At 36.6% G+C, this 20667-nt stretch overlaps 1 protein-coding gene across 1 annotated transcript in view; it reads right to left on the bottom strand.

The window, feature by feature from the left end:
- LOC131684765 (uncharacterized) overlaps positions 1-20667 on the bottom strand; it is a 713337-nt gene that overhangs the window by 343918 nt on the left and 348752 nt on the right. The window contains exons 10-12 of the mRNA XM_058967900.1: positions 11789-11938; positions 11506-11694; positions 10965-11068 (exon numbers count right to left, since the gene is read on the bottom strand). Coding sequence (XP_058823883.1) covers positions 10965-11068; positions 11506-11694; positions 11789-11938 — 443 coding nt within the window. The remainder of the gene's footprint in view (positions 1-10964; positions 11069-11505; positions 11695-11788; positions 11939-20667) is intronic.

Raw genomic sequence — 20667 nt, 5'->3', positions numbered from 1 at the left:
TATCTACCATATTGACCATTCTTGGTCAAAATAAAAAAAAATCATGGGATGGCAATTTCCAAAACTACTAGAATAGTTTTCAATGACGAAAAGCAAAACTCTATGAAAGCTATTGCTTTTTTATAAAAAGTGACATTTTTTTTAATTGAGGTTATTAAAAAAATTATTTGCCCCCTGATTTTTTCCAGAAAATTTTGAAGGGTGGGGGGGTGACATAATTTTTAAAAAAGATTTGTAATGGCCTAATTTAAAATAACCACAACTTATTCTTATTGATTATTACAAGGCTACAAGTTTCACTAAAAATATATTTTTTTGGAATTGCTTTATTTTTTCCCAAAATCTTGACCAAACGCTCAATTTTCTTTAAAAAATGAGAAAAAATTAAAAAAAAATATACAAACTCGTAAATAAGGTCAGAACCGTTACTCGTATCAAAACAGAATATACAGACGACTGAAAGTACATACATTGGCCTTTAATTTAACTTAACTATATTTCATATTGATGCGCTGTAACCGAAAATATATGAATTTGACTAAACGTGCTTTTTTCTTTGAAGATGAAATCATCTTTTCGCTTTAAGTCCAAAACTGTTCTACTTTTTTTGGACTTCGTTTTCGGATTCAGCACACAATTTCACATCGAAAATAAAAGTCATTTGTTGAAGCTCAGATTTTTATTTTTATTTTGTATACTAGTGTTATTTTACTCGTGACAATATGAACTGGATCAGAAAAGTGTGACTGGTTCGCGGTATCTTGTTCTGTGAACGATCATCATATAACGAAAACGATTCTTGGTGCTCAGCACAGTTTTTGTTTTCCATCCAGACATCACACTGAACCTTATCAAATGAATAACGATGTTTGAGGTCCTAACTGTTTTCTTGCCATATATCTACTGCTCGTACCAATGACTTGCCGCTAGCAGCTCGACATTTCATGAAAAAAGTGCATGGATTAAAAACAATTCCACGAATAATAAATACTCTAAATTTTGTTAAAATAAGTAAAAAATTTTATTAGCATGTTACTTGAAATTGAAAATGATTATAGATATTTTCTAAATATCACAGGCACGCAAAATATATCGTAAATCATGTACTAGGAACCACGTTCACGAATCCATGAAAAATATTTCATGGTTTTGTGAACTAATTTAACGAGCACGAATGATAAGCCGTGACCATTATGCTAGGTATCATCAACCGGTTCACGAATACATGAATAATATTTCATAATTTTGCGAACTATTACACGAATATAGGAATTATGAACCAGTTCACGAATACATGAATAATATCCTTGAGAATACTTTCCTAAATTTTTATAGAGATCCGATCAATAGATCGAAACAGGGTTGTTAATACGATACATTTTTCACGATAATTTATCGGCGTTACTCGTTAACGATAATGTATCGTCATCGGAAACTCCGTTAACGATAATGTATCGTCGCCTTCATCGTCATCGTCGATAATTGTATCGTCGTATTCATCGATTATCGCGATACATTTTGCGTTACTTTCCCGTTTATTGGAGTTGATGTTGGTGAGGTTAAATACCTATTGAAGGACATGTTGTTGGCAGTTGAAAATCAATAGTTTTGAACATTTTCTATGCACAGTAGGGTCCGACGATGCGTCAAAATGAATTTTTTTCAACTTTTCGGGAAAGTGTATTATATTGAAGGAGAAGTTGCTGGCAGTTGAAAATCAATAATTTTGGGCATTTTCAATACGAAGAAGGGTCCGACGATGTGCCAAAATGGATTTTTTTTTTCAACTTTTCGAGTAAGTTGATGCACAGAAGAGTCCCAGGCCTCATAATAGAGTTTTAGACGATTTTGGAATACAATGAAGATCCGTTTTTATCAGCCCCTTGGTGAATTTTAGGCTGATAAAACGATGACATTGACAAAAAATTTTCTGGTTCTGAAGAGACGAAGTCGAAAAGCAAACACCTGGACTAATATATTTTTTTCTTTCTTTTTACTGCCGTTCTACACATAATTGTCCCATATATATAGGGAATCCCATAGAACATGGGACAAAGATGCTTATAACGGCAGTTTAATAAACCGCAGCGGTTAAAATATTCTTCTTTAGTCTCTCGACAAAGCCTCATAACCCGTTCTGATTATTTAGTAAAAATTTCCCTTAAGAGGTCTTACAGTACAGTATTATTATTTTTGTATATTTTGCATCTCTAAGATAAGAAAAATATGCTAAAGAAGGAGTTTACTCGAATTTGACTTGAACGTAGGCTGGAGCCCACCAAACGGTTTTAGTAGTGTTTGTTTTACAGGTTCGTCTTGGTGAAGCTATACCTGCGGAAATTTGCAGCTTCCATACCAAAACATTGCTTTTTGGACACTAAAACATTTGATAACTTCTAAGTTGTAAGAGATACAAATAAACTTACATTACAAAAATTCTGTATTTTCTTATGCTGAACGAAATCTTGGAACATTTTGAAATTCTACAAAATTACCAGGAAAAGTATTTTGAAAAAAGCTGGGATATATCAAAGAAATCTTCACAAACCGATAATTAAATCGACAGATAGACACATAGTCTCTTCAGCGAAGTTAATACTTAAGATATTCTCAACAACTTTGCCAATTTTTTTTATTTTCATGAATGATCAAACAAAAATTTGCTACTCAGCTTTGGAGGGATTAATCACCCAACTAATACTTTTTAAATGCAAAAGAAATATAAATAAACTTTGCTGAAGACATTATAGCTAAAAAATGTTTTTCGTGGTGCAAAGAATTTCTTTCACCTTTTTGCCACTTTGGAAACACTGTGCACTGGTGGATTCTCCTGTGAATTGAAAATGTCCAAAACTATTGATTTTCAACTGCCAACAACATGTCCTTCAATAGTTATTTATTCCTATACAATTGAAGGTTAACTTTCAACTGCATCAACTGCAAATCCAATAAACGGGAAAGTAACGCAAAATGTATCGCGATAACCACCGATGAATTATTGACGACGACGATGAATCCGACGATAGATTATCGTTAACGGAGTTTCCGATGACGTTGACGGGTGGTTAACGTTATCGACGATGACGATTAATTATCGATTACCAACCCTGGATCGAAAGTTACAGCGATTCCAAGCGTGCTTCGCATATGAAGGACAGTGGAAACTTGAAATTTTAAACTCGATTATCTCGAAATGTCGTTTTTGCGTGATCACGATTGTCGAAAAACCACACAACCGATTTTCTTTTTTTTTTAATTGATCGTAATTATTTTTTCTCGTACCTTACGATTGTTTTTTATGCATAAAGTTTTGTTTTGTGGGTGAGTATTGTTTAATACAATTAGAGTTAAAAACAGTGATTCTATAGGAAAAACGTTCTCGAATACAGGAAAAAATGATTATTTATTCAACTAATCGTTGAGATACGAGGAATACTCATATACCGTAAACTGGGGTGGCATTGTTCACTTTTCGAAGTAATCATTACATATTTTTCGACGTAGCACATTTTTTTCAACGGTTTATAAATTAACAAAGATTTTCATCCATTTTAATATTTTGGGTATATTGCATATAAAAAAATATTGCGAATTTAAGCTTAAAATAATTTGAAATAATTGCTAACTAGTTTCACAAAACAATTTTTTTTAAATTAAGCATGCTCTCAGAAATCGATTTGGCACATCCGATACCAAAGAAAATTACAAACTGCATTGGAATTTACTATTCCTGCTAAAATCTAAGATTTATTTGTTGTATAAAAAATAGACACTTTACGAAGCTTCGTCTAAATAAGATAAAGTAAAAGTTTAGATTTTTGCATATTTTGTACTCAAAAATCGAATAATGTACTCTAAAATTATAACAAATCACTACTTTATAAGTTTAGAGTAAAACTTATTACAAATTTGAATGATTAGGTAGACTATTCTAGCTAAATATGTAATCTACGAAAAAAGTTTCGTGTGATCAAAGTCACCCCGACGATCAAAGTCACCCGGTTTACGGTACTACCAATTACCAAACCGATTTTTTTTTAGTTTTTAGATTTTAGTTGATCTATTGTTCTTCAATCGTGATCACTGTAAACCTCTTAAATTAAAAAGTGTTCGGGGAAAAAGCCCTCACTTCACCAATTATCAATATATTTTCATAAACTTAGGGATCCTTCGTAAATGACGTAGCATTATATGGGGAAGGGGGAGTTTTGCATTTTGTGATGATGTTTGACGACAGGGTGGTAGGGAGTCACGTCATGCTACGTAGCTTTTTTAAAGGGGAATGACTAACATCGTTTTTTTATTTTTTTTATTTTAGCGAGACAAGGGGGGAGGGACAATTACCGTCAAGCTACGTAATTACCAGGGGGTATTTAGAGGTTTGTGACGAAATGCTACGATGGGGGAGGGTGGTGTTAAAAATCACTCAAAAAATGCTACTTCATTTATGGATCGTCCCATGCATTTTTATTTCGCTGAAAAATGTACTACCAAAATACTACAGCGAAAACCCGTTTTGGTGAATTTTAGGCTGATAAAAGACGGATATTTATTTATTTATTTATCACGCACATCAACAGGCCGTACTCGGCCCCAATGATGGAAACTTAAACTAATTACATCTAAAAAACTGCAGGAATCGATTTCTCAATGATATTCGAGACAAATGAAAGTCGAACAAGTGCGACACACGATTGAAGAGGCGTTGTAGTCCCGTGATAGCGGCATTAGCTGTTTGAATAGTTCGTCGAAACGGCACTCTCAGAAGAACGTTTCCGCGTAACGTTCTGGACCTTGCTTGGATGTTAACTCGCTCTAGTAAATCTGGAGAATCGATGCGTCCTGACAGAAGATCAGAGATGAATAAGGCTCTTGCAGTTTCTCTACGACGCTGGAGAGTATCGAGCTGGATGAGTTGACACCGACTCTCGTAGCTTGGTAGACGAACAGGATCGCGCCAAGGCAGGCGTCGAAGAGCATACCGTATAAATGTTCGTTGAACGCCTTCAATTCGATCGCTGCTGTTCATGTAATTCGGGTTCCAGACCGCCGAACAATACTCCAGCGTAGAGCGCACTAAAGAGCAGTATAGGCTTTTGAGACAGTAAATGTCTGTAAAGGATTTAGCCGTACGGAAAATGAAGCCCAGGCTTCGCGATGCTTTACCAACAACATACGAAATGTGATTCTTAAATGTAAGTTTCGAATCTAACAGCACTCCAAGATCCTTAACGCAGCTCACCCGGGAAACAAGAACTCCAGACAAGTTATATTCAAACTCAATGGGATCTTTTTTTCTGGTGAACGATATCACATAGCATTTCGCCGGATTCAGAATCATTCGGTTGTTTTCACACCATCTGCTGAAAGTGTCGAATTGCTGCTGCAAATATTGTGCGTCCGATCGGCTCCTAATTCTGTTGAAAATTTTTAGATCATCTGCATACGACAACCGTGGTCCTTTCAGCTGATAGTTTACATCGTTGAAATAGAGAGTGAATATTAATGGACCGAGATGACTTCCTTGCGGAATACCAGTCGTTGCGGAGAAAAGTTTGAAGTATGCATCACCTATGTTCACACTGAGTTGACGGCCAACGAGATAGGATTGAAACCATCGCAGGAGTGATCCACTGAAGCCAAGTTTTTCCAATTTAGCGACTGCGATATCGTGATTGATTTTGTCGAAAGCTGCAGATAAGTCAGTATATATAACATCAGTTTGTTGATTCGCATCAAACCCTTCGGACACAAAAGAGGTTAGAGATAGTAGATTCGTCGACGTAGATCGATTCGGCATGAATCCGTGTTGGTCTTTAGAAATATATTCCTTTCAGTGAAAAAACACTGACTCCACCACGACTAACTCAAAGAGCTTGGAAATGGCACAGAGCGCAGAAATTCCTCGATAATTGTCAATGTTTCTCTTATCACCTTTTTTGTGGACAGGAAAGATGAAAGCTGCTTTCCGCAATTGAGGAAAAATCGCGGTTGTCAGTGACATTTTGAATAGTTGACAGAGAGGTTCCACCAAACCAGATATACACTTTTTCAAAAACACAGCAGGGACACCATCTGGCCCAGGAGATGACGATGCTTTAAGCTTGGATGCTGCTGATACAATATCCGAGTGCTCCACATGAATCTCACTCACTGACCGTTCGAGTTGAGAAAGAATGAAAAATATATGTCCCGATAAAATCGGGACATATATTTTTCATTCTTTTTAAAAAAACCGAAGCTCATAAAGTATTCTTCTTTAGTCCCTAGATATAGCCTCATAACCCCTTTCTGATTATTATGTTTAAATTTTTCTTAAGGGGGTCTAACAATGCAAAATTCATAAAAAAATAAAATTTTTGTTTTTGTATATCTCGGATTCCTAAGATAAGAAAAATATGCTCAAGAAAGGATTTACTCGAATTCAAGTTGGTTCGTCTGCTAGAGCCCATCAAACTACCAATTATCAATTTTTTCACGAAGCGGATAAAATCGGATCGAAAAGCTGATAAAACCGAGGGTAGATAAAATCGGGGGCTGATAAAATCCGATCTTCACTGTATAGGTTTGATATAATGAAATCATGTCTTTACGTAAATTTAAACTTTCTTGACATTTTTCGCACATAAAGGTAACTAACCCCTTAAGTACGACGGGCAATGTTGTTTGAATCTGTCATCATTACGCCTTTTGTTTTCCCATGCGTTAAGGCTAGTTTACAGTTCAAGAAATGGGTCACGGGATTTTTCACGGCATTTGGGGCGGGATTTGATCAGGGAAAATCTTCCGCCGAGATCTCCCCAAACTGTAAAAAATAAGTTGCTTCTAAAAAACACCAACAGTATCAAAATAGCACTGAATTTTAAACCAAATAAAAATACAATTTTCCCCATCGGAATCAATTTGTGTCGAATTGTTCCCGGCCGGATTTCTGTGAGAAGAGTTTTAAAATCCCGTGATGTTTCCCGCGGTTGTGATTACACTGTCATTTTTGTGTAGACTCATTTCCAGTTACGGGCTTTGAAATCTCGAGCACCATTTAAAACACGCAGGAACCCAAATCCCGTTACACGTTTTCCGAACTGTAAACTAGCCTTTAACCGCCGATTTCCGGTTCAACATCCAAGATTTATAAGTTTCTCAGAACATTTCAAATTCGGCCTTCAACAATAGTAAATATACATGCGAATCCCTCTCGCCAGTCATTCGTTTTGCCACAGGCAGATATAACTGGACGAATATGGTGCTACTTCAGATTCGAGTGATTCTATAATTCTTAGATGATAAAATGCATAAAATTAAAATTAAAATTCTCCGGTTGATTCTCCATATCAACAAGTCCAATTCAGATCGGGTTTCTCAAATTATATATTTCCGGGTTCGGGTTTTTCAAATTTTAAAATGTCTGGCTCGGGCTGGGTTCGGGTTTTTAAATTTTTAAACTCTCGGGTTTGGGTCGGGTTCGGGTTCGAAAAAATTGAATCCCGACCATCTCTAGTATACGCGTTTAATCACTGTTCTGTGAGAAGATTTGCTTGTATATTCGGTTTAATCCAAACTCTACCTAAACGTTTAGTTGAAATTACGCAAACGTGGATTATATTTGCAATAGGGTTTTTCCGAAGAATCGTGCCGAATTTGCTTTTTGATTTAACGTTTATTGCATCATCATTTATTACAGGAAGGCATACGAGTTTAGGAGATTATTGGAACGCATTGGTATATTTTTTATTGTTCGGTGTCTCAAAGCACTATAAGAAGATTCTATATTTGCATTTAGAGTTTTCTATAAAAACGTCATACCATTTAACTTCAAAAACATTTAAGCACGATGTCTATGTTCTGTATATCGATATAGTGCTAGATTTAATGTGTCAAATTTTAGGTACGTTGAAGCATTTAAAATACTTGTATACGGCTAGTTAGCAATAGGAATGCTAACTTATAGTCAATCTAACTACAGTTTTAAATTAGTGCCTATGGTTATTTGGGTGATCAAACGCGTATACCAAATTGAGACGAGGTTTTCGGCTGCGGATCGAATTCCATTTCTATAGACACCAAATCGTCTATTTAAACAGTCGGCATGTCAAACAAAAGAAGAGAGGAAGGGTGGGTACGTTATCGAATGGTTATTTTTTTCTTTTGCTGTGTCGATAAGGAAGGGAAGCTATTTAAAAAAAACACAACTCTGTGTTAACATTGCTGACAGCCATTAAGGTGCTTCTGAACTTGCTCTATTCTGGCACATTCTTTCGTCATTTTCGATACTAAGTGTGCTTTGATGATCTCTATAGAACTATGAAGCCATAAAGAATGTGTTTTGTATGCGAATATAGTACATATCTAAAGCTATTAAATAATGCTTCGTGATCTCTTGGGTATATTCTTTACCCCTAACCTTACCACTTCCCTAATTCTTCCATCATCAGGAAAATTATGAAAAGACGATTCATTTTGAGCTAGACGATACCGATTCCTCGCAAATGCAAAAACCCGTAGCTATGGCAATTTTACCCGATTTGGCTACCATGGAATAAGAAGCTGTCAAAATTCACCTGTCTGGCACGCTATCTGTGGATGTGACAATATGAGTCAACCGGAGACTAATAGAATCCACGGACTCACGAGTTTCTCATGGTTGTAGAGGTACTAACTCATACTAAGCTAGAGAGCTTAGGTTTAAAAGGGCCCGACAGTAATACAAGCCTTGGGGCCCGACGCGGCTCTCTACGGCCCTGATTGTCTTGTCAAATCCTGCAGGCTAAGGCAACTTTCAATAACGGTTTCTGTTTTCTGACCCAAACCTGTCGACCTGTACCAATGGACCATTGCAAGATACTTTGGACAATTTTCTACTTAGGCCCTCCAGTTGGGTATCGAATTCTCTACGGAGAAAACTGAGCTAGTCGTATTTTCAAGAAGATAGGCGAATGACCATCTGGTTAAAGCCCCCAACTAACAAAATCACAATTGCAATTATTTTCAAAAAGCGTGAACCAGCGCAATTACAGCTTCAATTAATTGCACATTGTTTAGCATTCAAATTGCTCTGGATATGGTTCGACTCTAATGCTTCTTCGTACATTGTAATATCTATTCCTTCGACCTGCATCTGCTTGACGAAATGAAGAAATGACCTTTTAAATAAAGATCGCGTGGAATTCTTTTTCTATACACCTATATCCATATCTAAACTCCGCCCAGTGCAGCTACAAACATTTTTCGTTATCTTACAAATTCATCAAAATTTTTTGAAGAAAGGCTGCTAGTATACAAATTCGTTGAAAACAAAACTCTTCATGTCGAGAAGAAACTTTACCATGGAATTCCGGCCCAATTTAACATTCTGCTTATACAACAATATTGTGTACCCCTTTCTTGGCAGAAAAATAAGTTGTGGAATTTGCAGGTGCTTTACGAGTTTCTGAGACGAAACAGCCTTCGCTGCATCGACCCGGATTGCTAAGATTCCATCCAGTACAATAACCGTAAAGTGCGGGAAGAAAGTTTCCCATTGCGCGAGTTTTCAGGTTGGAAAGATTTATGACGGAAAACGTCTTAAAAAATGTAACTACATACCAGCGTATCTCTGGGCATAGTGAAGCAGAAGCGCGTAGAAGATTTTTTTTTTGGTAGCTGGATGTATGTACACTAAAAATATGTACCAGTCCCAAATTGCAGGAGCATGGGCCATTTAATAATGCAGATACAAAATGAATCATTCAACTTGACACTCGCACTGCGGATACGAACATGCATAATTACCCAGCTCCAGCCAACGTTACGAAAATTATATAAATTTCATGATTCAAGGTGACGGTAATGCACATTCCATAGAATATAAAACCCATCCCTTTTTGTCAGGCTTTTTTTTCTCGAGAAGCTCGTGTGCCTCTCATTCCCTAATTATGCAGAGTAGAACTAACAGCTGAGCTCCGTCGCCTCCTTTTCACCACAACCAGCACTGCACCGCCGGCCGTGACGGCACCATGGTGGCAAGGATTTTCTTCATCACGTACCCCTACCGATTTATTGCCGAGACGGCGTTTGCATGACAATATCCCTGCTAAGGCCTTTGGCTAACACTAAGCTTTTGCGCTCAGCTCACGAATCAGTTTTTTTTTTCATTTGTTGTTTTTCTGTTTAGTAGAAGTTTGTTCTCAAATAAGCAAAAGCGCAACAGTTCAACTGGGACTGGGTGATAAAAATGGTTGTCTCACCCGATGTACATTTCGAAATCACGTTCCCTTTCGTTAGTCATTACATTCTTTTATGAAGGCACGGATCTGGTAAAAGGTCAAAAAACGACGCTCTTACACGAATGGAAGAATAGTTTGCTCTTTTTGTTTCGTTCAAAATTCCTAGCATCCACATGATTATTTTTTCTTTTCAAAGGTGCTTTAACAATAAACCGTACACGTGTATCAAATTCAATGGAAGAGAATTTCAGGATAAATTTGTGATGCATTAAAAGTATGCGAAATACAGGGTCATATGAATCTATTTGTCTATGCGACTGTAAAGCTCTACAGTACAGTACAGTAAAGGGTCACGTTGTGACCAGGTTTCAATTCACAAAAAAATTACCCACAGAAAGGTTAGTATTTGATCAACATAGCACCAATTCGGACAGGTCCGATAAATTGTCATCATCGCTCTTGTACCAAATTCCAGTCGAGTTTATCCAAACAAGTACCATGCGTTTCCATACATTTTCATTTCGAAGAAGCCACTCGGTGCATCAGCTCAACTAGCGCTCTCGACCGTTCGTTGGGTTTTAAAAGTCTAAAGGAGCAGAACTGAGATAATCACTTGTACCCATCCGGGAGACATAGAAACGACGTGATGTGGAAAAAAACACGACGAGAGACAAACGGCACAACAACACGGAAAGGTTTTGTTTTTGAGACACGGGGTTTGCACGCTGTTTTGTTGATGAAAGCTTATAGCACTAATCATACCTGTTTGAGTACTAGAATCAAAAAACGTACTGGTAGTTTCCACTGTCATGGTGCTCACGGTACCGTCAATGATCTGGGCGCTCGAGTCCCGGCGGCCGCGGTAGCTGAAAACGGGATGGCATACGAATTAGTTCGGGAGCAACTAGAAGTTTCTGTTGGTTATATTCATTCGAAATACTCTGGCAAACAGTGTCTAGCTTTAACTAATATTATTGGCTAGGCTTGTACCAAATTAATGTCTAACCTTCCGTCAGTTGTGTTACTGTATTGAGGGCATTCAGAAACTCTAGTGAAATCTACTTTGAAACTAAGTTGCTGAACATTTAGGGATCTTTAACGCGACATCCGGAGGATTAGCAAAAGCATCACAAAGCTTACAGAAAGAGAGATAGCAATTTGCTTACTTTATCCTAAAGAATACGTTTATTTATTTACAAGCTCATACCATGGACATTATCCAGCTAGCCAGACACCCTTTGCTATAGAGTCGACAGAAATTATACTATCAAAACCATTAGGATAGAAAAACCCGCCTCCTTACCGGCTGGTGTCATCACTCTGCGAGCTTTGGCGGCGAAAGTTTCGACAGCGGATCATCTCTTCGGTGGTGCTCTGGCGGCGAAAGCCACGCGCTATCAAAATTTCCTCCGTCGTCGACTGGCGGCGGATCGATGGGCGAGATGTGCTTTCCACCGGTAGTGGCGGTGGTCGTGCGCATGGACTTGCATCTCTACGAGAGAGAGAGAGAAAGAGTCAGAATCAGTCGAAAAAATGGGATAAAAGCTTTCCCCACGGAAAGCACGTAAAAGCTCTTGATACTGTACCTGGACGAACAGCAACTGCTCGATTCCGGCGAACGGGGCTGTCGAGCAGCGGATGATGATTGTCTTCGTAGGCGTCGGCTGCGACGAGGACTGCCCTCGCGCTCGTGGCTGCGATCCGGCGAAAGGTGCGTGCGGGAATCACGGCGGCCGCTGAAAGGTGGATTGAAAGATTATTATCTTGATCGCATGGGGAATAATGGTTAGGTTGTGTGGCACAAGGGGGGTTTGACCGCTTCACTGAACATGGAAATCTTTTCAACATTGACGACGCTGGTAGCCTCAGACAGGTAGTTATTATTGATGATTGCTTAGAAAAATGCCGAAGAATTTAATTTGTTCGCTCAGTGAAGACTCTTTCTGATGAAATTATGCACTTATTTTATATTATTTACTCATTTAATCATTCAATCGTTAGAAAAAATGTTTCGGTGAATTATATGATTCGCTATAAACTGCATATAAAAGATACTTGTGTATTATCGAAAAAGCATGTAAAAAATACTTAAAATATTATTTAGGCAACACGGATATAGATATGTGCCCAAATTTGCGAACAATTTACGAAAATATAATTGTCTAGAAAATCTGGAATATCAAATAATGAACTGCTTTTCTTCCGCATTTTTGTTCAAAACCTATTTTTGTACAGCATACTGCAAGTTTGCCTCAACAATTGAAGTCAGAAAATTTATTTTTTATTGATTTTTTTTAACCTAAAGGGTCATTCAACAATATACATATTCAATAATTCAATTATGAACATAACATAAACAACCTTTATTTTCTGCCTGGGCGCACTGCATATCGCTTCTTCTTCTTTCCTAGTGGGGAATCATTTGCCGGCTGTGATCATTCAGTGTGACCCATCCCTGTCGTCTTTGCTAGAGCAGTTTTGTTTTTTACTGTTGGATGTTCGATACTTTATAGTTGGTGTGACTTTTGGTTTTTAGTACAAGGTGTGCTGATGGGTGATTTCATTCCCGTTTATACAACGCACAGGAGGAAAAAGCATCAAAAACGCGACTTCACTAAATAACCTGAAAGAGGGCTAAGTTTGATTATCGAACATGCGTAATCAGTATACAAAAATATTTGGGGAATCGATTTCAGGTATTTAAACTGATTGTAAAGAACGCTATCATACTCGTTTTGCTTCAATTCCACGAATGCGGTATACCATAGTTAGTGAATCTTATGCAAAAAGTCCACATATTCTATAGAACATAGTAGCATTGTCTGCATACAATGTTTTAACCCATTTAACCCCAACTCACTCTAAATGTTGGGTTTTTATTTTAACTTTACTCAACATCTATGAAGCAGGCTTTTTGCGGCTGATCATACGTAAGGTTTTTTTACACGTTTTTTTGCACGGTTTTTTTTCACACAGCTTTTTCTGCACGGTGTTCGCAATTACCACGGTTTTTCGCAAAAAAAATCCTTTTAAAGGCAAAAGGCTTAGTCGATTTCTCAACAATCTTTTTTGCACGTATTTCACAAAATGTTTTTGAAGGCGATTTTTTATCAAGTTCACTGGAATTGTCTTAAATCCCATCAATATGGGTATTTTTGGAACGGGATTGATGAGTGAACGTCAGATATCGATGTTTAAAGCCATTTTGAAAACCAAGATGGCGACTTCCAATTCAGTGGAATTCTCTAAAATCCCACCAATAAAAGCATTTTTGGAACGGGATTGATGAGTGGACGTCAGATATCGATGTTTAGGGCCATTTTTGAAAACCAAGATGGCGACTTCCAATTCAGTGGAATTCTCTAAAATCCCACCAATAAAAGCATTTTTGGAACGGGATTGATGAGTGGACGTCAGATATCAATGTTTAGGGCTATTTTAGAAAACCAAGATGGAGACTTCCGGTTCAGTGGCATTCTCTTAAACCCCATCAATATGGGTATTTTTGGCACGGGATTGATGAGTAGTCGTCAGATATCGATGCTTAAGGCCATTTTGAAAACCAAGATGGCAACTTCCTGTTCAGTGAAATTCTTTAAAACCCAATCGATATGGAAATTTTTGGAACGGGCTTGGCGAGTAGGCGCCAGATATAGATGTCTGAAGCTGTTTTGAAAACCAAGATGGCGACTTCCGGTCCAGCGGAATTCTCTAAAACCACATCAATATGGTTTTGGAACTGGCTTGACGAGTTGATGCCAGATATCGATGGTTGAGGCCATTTAGAAAAACAAGATGGTGACTTCCGGTTCAGTGGAATTTTCTAAAACACATCACCATGAACATTTCTGGAACGGGTTTGACGTGTATACGCCAAATATATATGTCTGAGGCCATTTTGAATACCAAGATGGTGACATCAAGTCTAACGGAATTTTCTATAACCCAATCAGTACACGCAGAAAAATGTATATTAAATTCCAAAATAATTCGCCTAGAAATCAAAAATATATAATTTTGAATCAGGGCCTAATTGCAATTATTTTAGATTCAAAAACATTTGTTATTAGATTTCAAAAAAATGATTATTGTTTCTATTAACAAGCCCTCAGGACTTTGTGTAGATTCAATAATAATTTTGTTTGAATCTATCATATCTTTTTTGAAACAAAGTATGTTATTTGTTAGGTGAAATATTCTTTTCTTTTTAAAGCGATGAAAAAATTCATTTAAATCAAAAACTTTTTTTTTGTTTTCGAAAAAGGTGTAATTAATATTAATATCTTAATTTTTTGTATTTTCCTTTATCCTGAGGTGCTCGTATTTTGCACCGAATCCCAATTTCCTCAAGATTTTCGAAAATTTATCATGAATTTTAGAAACTAAGTGATTTCAGTTTTTAACTTTGCATTAGATTGTGAGCAGAATTGGAAACCTGCGCGAAATCTCTGCACCTCGTTATAGTTAAAACGTAGGTTCTACATTTTCGGTTTTGAAACTATATTCTTAAATTTGCGTAATTCTGAATGACATCTTTCCCAACCTTTCTGCTAAAAAAATGCGTTCAATAAATTTTAAAATTTCGACAGTGTAATGTTTCTGGAATAATAACAGTAATATTAGGTTCATAGGAATCCTCATTTATACATCTTTTCTCACCTATGAAAGCACTCACGACCGCATTGCACAAATCAAATTGTATTTACATGTTTACATCGCCCAAATCGTCTAAACCTAGCGTCTTGAACTCCAATTATGTACTCTTGACCTCCGATGCGTCCATTTTTTTATTTGTGCGATGCAACAAAATGGCGGAGATCAAACCAAACACAGTCTAACAATTTTCAAGCAATATTTCAAAATCTAACAACAGTATTTTTGCTTCAAATAATACTATTGTAGAACCAACCAATTTTCTTTTGACGTAGGACTACGTCTTTGTTTTCGATATGGGGGTGCACGTTGCAAATTCAACAAAAATGGTATGTAACGAAAGGTGGTCCAATTTTAAACGCTTATAATTCAGCCATCTTACGGTAAATTTTCATTTTTTTTGCACATATCGCTCAGAAATACTTCTAAGAATAGATTCCAATAGATAAACCCAAAGATTTTTGATATAATGGCATTAAAATTTTAAATAATGTTCAACATAGTTAAAATACGCATTTGCACACAGAAGGCTGCGCTTCCCTGGTCTGGCACGACAGATTTATGTACCTAGCGCGCAACGCTTCTATGAATGACGTCACCATCGACTATTTAAAGAGCAGATTTGGTCGGGCAAGCTCAGTTGACTCTTGGACAGCAGACAGAGCAGAGCACTGCGCTGCATGCTCCCACAGCCAGTGTAGCAGAGGCTAGCGTCGTGGTACTAGTTGTCTCTTTCGCACCACCCATCATCACCAGCGTTGACTCATTTTGCTTGGTGCGTATCTTCCATTCGTGTACGGACACGATGTACTGGCACAGCTTTTTGATTCAAGCACGGTACACCGTTCGCTTGGGTTTATTGTTTGAGGCAAATGTGTAGGTATATCCAAGTTTTACGTGTATGATAGAAATCTGAGCTTTCGTTGCGCGAAGCGAAAACTTTCGGTTTTTCATTGCGTTGTCGTCTCCATGACAGGCTAAGGAGACGAAAACTTTCTTAGCAACAAATTCACGCGAATGGATAGAAGAAAGTGCAACGAAGGTTTATTATTTACGTTTCATCAATTTATTGATTCCATGAGATTCATTTCCACTCAACCTATCCCACTTTGATTCTACCAATACATAGGTACTACAAAGCCTATTTATGAATGGATGCACTGTTACTCAAAAAATCGCTGCAAAATATGCATCTAAGTCCATCCATAAAACTATTTTCGATTTTTGTATATATTATTAAGACCACTGCATTCGCTACATTTATGTGTACTTTAGGAAAATTACAATAACGGCAAAATAAAACTACAAAGCTTGTCCTATACAAGAACTGTGACTGTATTGTCTAAAACATGATTTTTAAGCATCGGTCTGGTTGTTTACCGCACACAATGGATTTTTTTTTAATTTTAAAGCAGTTCCAGATATTAGTGCGGGTTTCCATCACAGTTTTCTGTCTGCTTTCTTTAATCGGATTCGATCGCTCATTGTAAATAAAATGATCTGATGAGAAAGACGGTTTGATTCATGAAGTGAACTGTAGAAAGAAATTATTAAAAAATTATTAATCCAAATGTAATAAGAAATTAAATATTTCACGTATTGTAGTCCTACGTCTGCAATTCGTACAACCCCATAGGGCTGTCCCTTGTAGTTTTTAGTTCAACTGAATGCTTGAATTTGAATCAAAGTTTCATTATATTTGATACGAATGTTCCTTGTTTTTTGCAGGGATTTTAGAATCAAAATGCAGTTTATTTTGTCACTAATGCCAATATTTTTGTACCAACAATGTTTGGTATTTGAAAAAAAAAAGATTTTTTTTTTCTGTTTCAACAAAATTTTTGCATTTGAATCAAGGTCGCAAAATATTTTATTCTAATATGCCTTATTTCTCTGCGTATATGCATATGTTCAGAGCGGGCCTAATCAGCGTATGATAGAGATCAATGTTTGAGGCCATTTTGAGATACGAAACCGCAACTACAGGCTTAGCGATACTCTATATAACTCAGACAAAGTGGAGTGTTTTGGAACTTGATTGACTAATATGCAGTTGCCAGGGGTCTGACGTCATTTGCATTTATAAGAAAGAAAAATGTGCTCATGAAAGGATTTACTCGAATATGAGCTGGTTCGTATGCTAGAGCTCATCGAGCATATTTTCGAGGCTCATAATCGAATAAAAAACTGACAAAATCCGGGGGAATAATAAAATCAGGTTTTCGTTGTATTAAGATGAATGAGATGTCCACTAAACTTGTAGTCACCATCAGGGTTGCCACATTGAAATCTGTATTTTTTCGTGAAAAAATCTGGAAATCTGCATCGCGGGAGAAAAATTCTGTATCGAAAATCTGTATTCGAAAATTAACTAGCTTCCCAAAAAATAATATTTTGACAATGAAAAATTAGTAAATCTTTGTCTGAAGAACAAATGATATCAACATTTGGCACTTTTGTTCCACGGCTTAGTAGTTTCTCAAGATCTGAACTATATAGGGTGCCTTTTAAGTGTTATCCGATTTTCTGATAGGCTGGGTACTACATATCTACACTGAAAATCTGTAAAATCTGTATTTTAGCCAAAAATCTGTAATCTGTACATTCAGAATCTTGGTCGTAAATTATCGAGAAAAATCTGTAAAATACAGAATAATCTGTATATGTGGTAACCCTGGTCACCATATTAGATTAAAACATGACTTCCGGAATTGACATCCGGTATTTATTCATCAACGTTATTCAAAAAATTCTTACATTGTTTTGGAATTGATAATTATAAACTGGAAAACTGGACATCTTGGTTTTCAAAATGCCCTCTGACATTGATCTCTATCATGCGCTCGTTAGGCCTGCTCTGAAAATATGCATACTGATTGGGTTAAAGAGAATTTCGTTAGACCGGAAGTCGCCATCTTGGTATTCCAAATGACCTCAGACATTGATATTTGGCGTGTATTCGTCAAGCCTGTTGCAAAAATGGCCATTTTGATCGGGTTTTAGAGAATTCCACTGAACCGGAAGTCTCCATTATGGTTTTCAAAATGGTCTTAAACATCGATATCTGACGTCCACTCATCAATCTCGTTCCAAAAATACCCATATTGATGGGGTTTAAGAGAATTCCACTGAACCGGAAGTCGCCATATTGGTCCTCAAAAAGGCCTCAAGCATCGATTTCTGACATCTAATCGTCAAGCCCGTTCCAAAAATCCCCATATTGCACAGTGGCTCAAAACAGCGCAAAACTGTCCATATTAGCGATTTCGCATATTCTACAATGTTTGTGTTAGTAAAAAAGCGCCATCTTGTGGCAATATTTTTTTTAAATTGATCATAGTAGCTTACAGAAAATTTAACTTTTGAACCAAAAGAGATAGCGCTTGGCTGTCTTCGACAAAGTTGTAGAGGAGAGTATTTTTATAAATTTTGTAGAAGACATGTTGTCTCTGTCACTCATAGTAATCGAGTTATGAAAAGTTCTCTATGGTGGACTCCATTATTTTCTATTTTTACTTAAAACTTTTTTATTTCTGATTTTTCGCATTATCAATGTTCTAAAGTATTTTTTGTCATTACAAAACACTTCCGAAGAGACTAGATAGCTGTGAATGCTGTGTAAAGACTTATAGCTGATTTTGATTTAATTTTGGCCTGTTTTCGAACCCGTGTAACTTCACTATAGGTAAAAATTTCAATTATAGTACCAATTATTCTGATAGAACTAGGTTTCACCTAGAAAACGAAGGTAAAATTGTTTGTCCATAAGCACCCGTTCAAAAGTAATAAACTTTATGTCTGGCTCTTCTGAAGTCGCGTGAATGGCTCACTGAACGAGTAGGCGCTGGTGTTCAAAGACGTTTTCGCTTGATTTCCTGAGTGACGCGCACTCTGTGTACTAGCGCGTCTGCCGGAAGATAAACACTGATATTGCATGATTTTCCAACGGGTGATATACAATTTCATCTCGGTCCAGATTATCGGATCATGGAGAAGCTTTTAATAAATAAGTTTTCCTAACAACAACTTTTGACAAATTTTTAACTATATAGTTTAATCATCAGATCCTATGGTTGAATCATATTTTGATTGTTTTTGTATAGCTTTCAAACGGTTTACAATATCGCCTTGATGTCAATGGGAAAGTTATAGGAAATGTTATGGGCCTTACGAAACACTAATTGTTGTCGATTGAGAAACACGAATAATTTCTGAAAAGGTCGTAATAAAACAAAATAGTTGTGTTGTTAAAACAAAATTTAAAATAACTCGAGAACTACTACATTTCAGAAATTTTTTGTTATGAGCATTTTGATTTAAAACGGCGTTTAGAATCATATTCTAAAATAAAATTGTACTTTTGACTGCAAATAGTATGATTTATAAAAAAATTGTCAAAAGCTTTTGTTAGAAAAACTTTTTTATTAAGCTAAACTTTTATTCTCCATGATCCAAATACACTGAAAAAGCTTCTTTTATGTCTTTAAAACGATAAACATTAGACTTTTGACAATTTATGATGGGGTAACGCGAATAACTTTTAAAAGGGACATAATTACATGAATTAATTGTTTTAGTTGGAGCAAAATTCCAAATATCTCGAAAACTATCGCATTTTGGAAGATATTTGTTAAATGCATTTTGATTTAAAATGATACTTAGAATTATATTCTTTAATAAACTTCAGTTTTGTATGTCAATTAGTATGAAATTTAAAAACATGTGTAAAGTTATTGTTAGAAAAACTTTTTTGCTGATAATTTCTCCATCATGAAATTACATTCAAAATGTATATTTTCTCTTGAAATTTTTGTAGACAAAATTAAAAAAAATTTAGAAAAAATGGTTTCTTTTGCAATTTGAATTTTTATCATAAATTTTCATTTTTGTGAAAAATGACACATCATTTTTTTCAGTGTATATTTTTTTACTGTATAAAATAGTGTAAACGAACATTTTTTTGAAATTATTGCACGTAGAAACGTCTATGTCCTTTTGAAAAATTGCTCTTGTATCAGAATATTGAAATTGCCAGAAAAAAATCATGGAGATTCATAAACCGAACACAAATGTAAAGTTTCGTTCGAATCGACGATGGTCATATTTTGCGGTCGGCCGGATTCTCATGGAATCCCTCATGCATCTTTCTTCTGAGTTATGTATTCAGTCTTGGATATAAACTCAAACAAAAATGGGAATTGAGGCAAAACATGCATGATATCGTATCGTGCGATCATTGTAAATACCAGCGATCAGTTTTCCAGACTTTATTACATAAAAACGCCTTGTTTTGGCGTATGACATCGGCCAGGCAAACACGATTGCTTGCTCTGAGCGCTTTACGCGGAAGTTTAAAGCCTATGTACCAACAATGGCAGTAGAAATCGGCGTGGTTGTATCCGAGCCGGGCTTGAAGTGCGAAGACCTTTGGAGCACGGCGTTGGCTGCTTTAAAGGCTATATCCTCCTTGATGCAGTTAGTCTACCTGTACGGGTACGCCTGTTTAAATTTCTGGTAATGAGCTGCAGTAATTGCAAACAGTTGGGTCACACAGCCACTTACTGTGGCAATAAAAAGCGATGCGGCAAATTCAGTAGAGATCATGAGGAGAACTCTTGCAGCTTTGCCATCTGCTCTTTCGGAAAGTTCCTATGCCCTTTTCGCTCATGTTGAGCAATAATCAAACGATTAACAAGAGGGTACATCTTTTGTTAACCCGGAGGGAGTCCGGCAAGAGGAAAAATCTTGTTTTCCCTAGATTACCTTGTAAGACTGCCACAGTGTCCTCCTCTGAAAGTGTCCCAAAAGCATC

This window comes from Topomyia yanbarensis, chromosome 2 (genome assembly GCF_030247195.1).
Source record: "Topomyia yanbarensis strain Yona2022 chromosome 2, ASM3024719v1, whole genome shotgun sequence".
Classification (NCBI taxonomy): Eukaryota; Metazoa; Arthropoda; class Insecta; order Diptera; family Culicidae; genus Topomyia; species Topomyia yanbarensis.
Note: the sequence above shows the minus strand (reverse complement) of the source record. Positions and strands in the feature narration are given on the sequence as shown.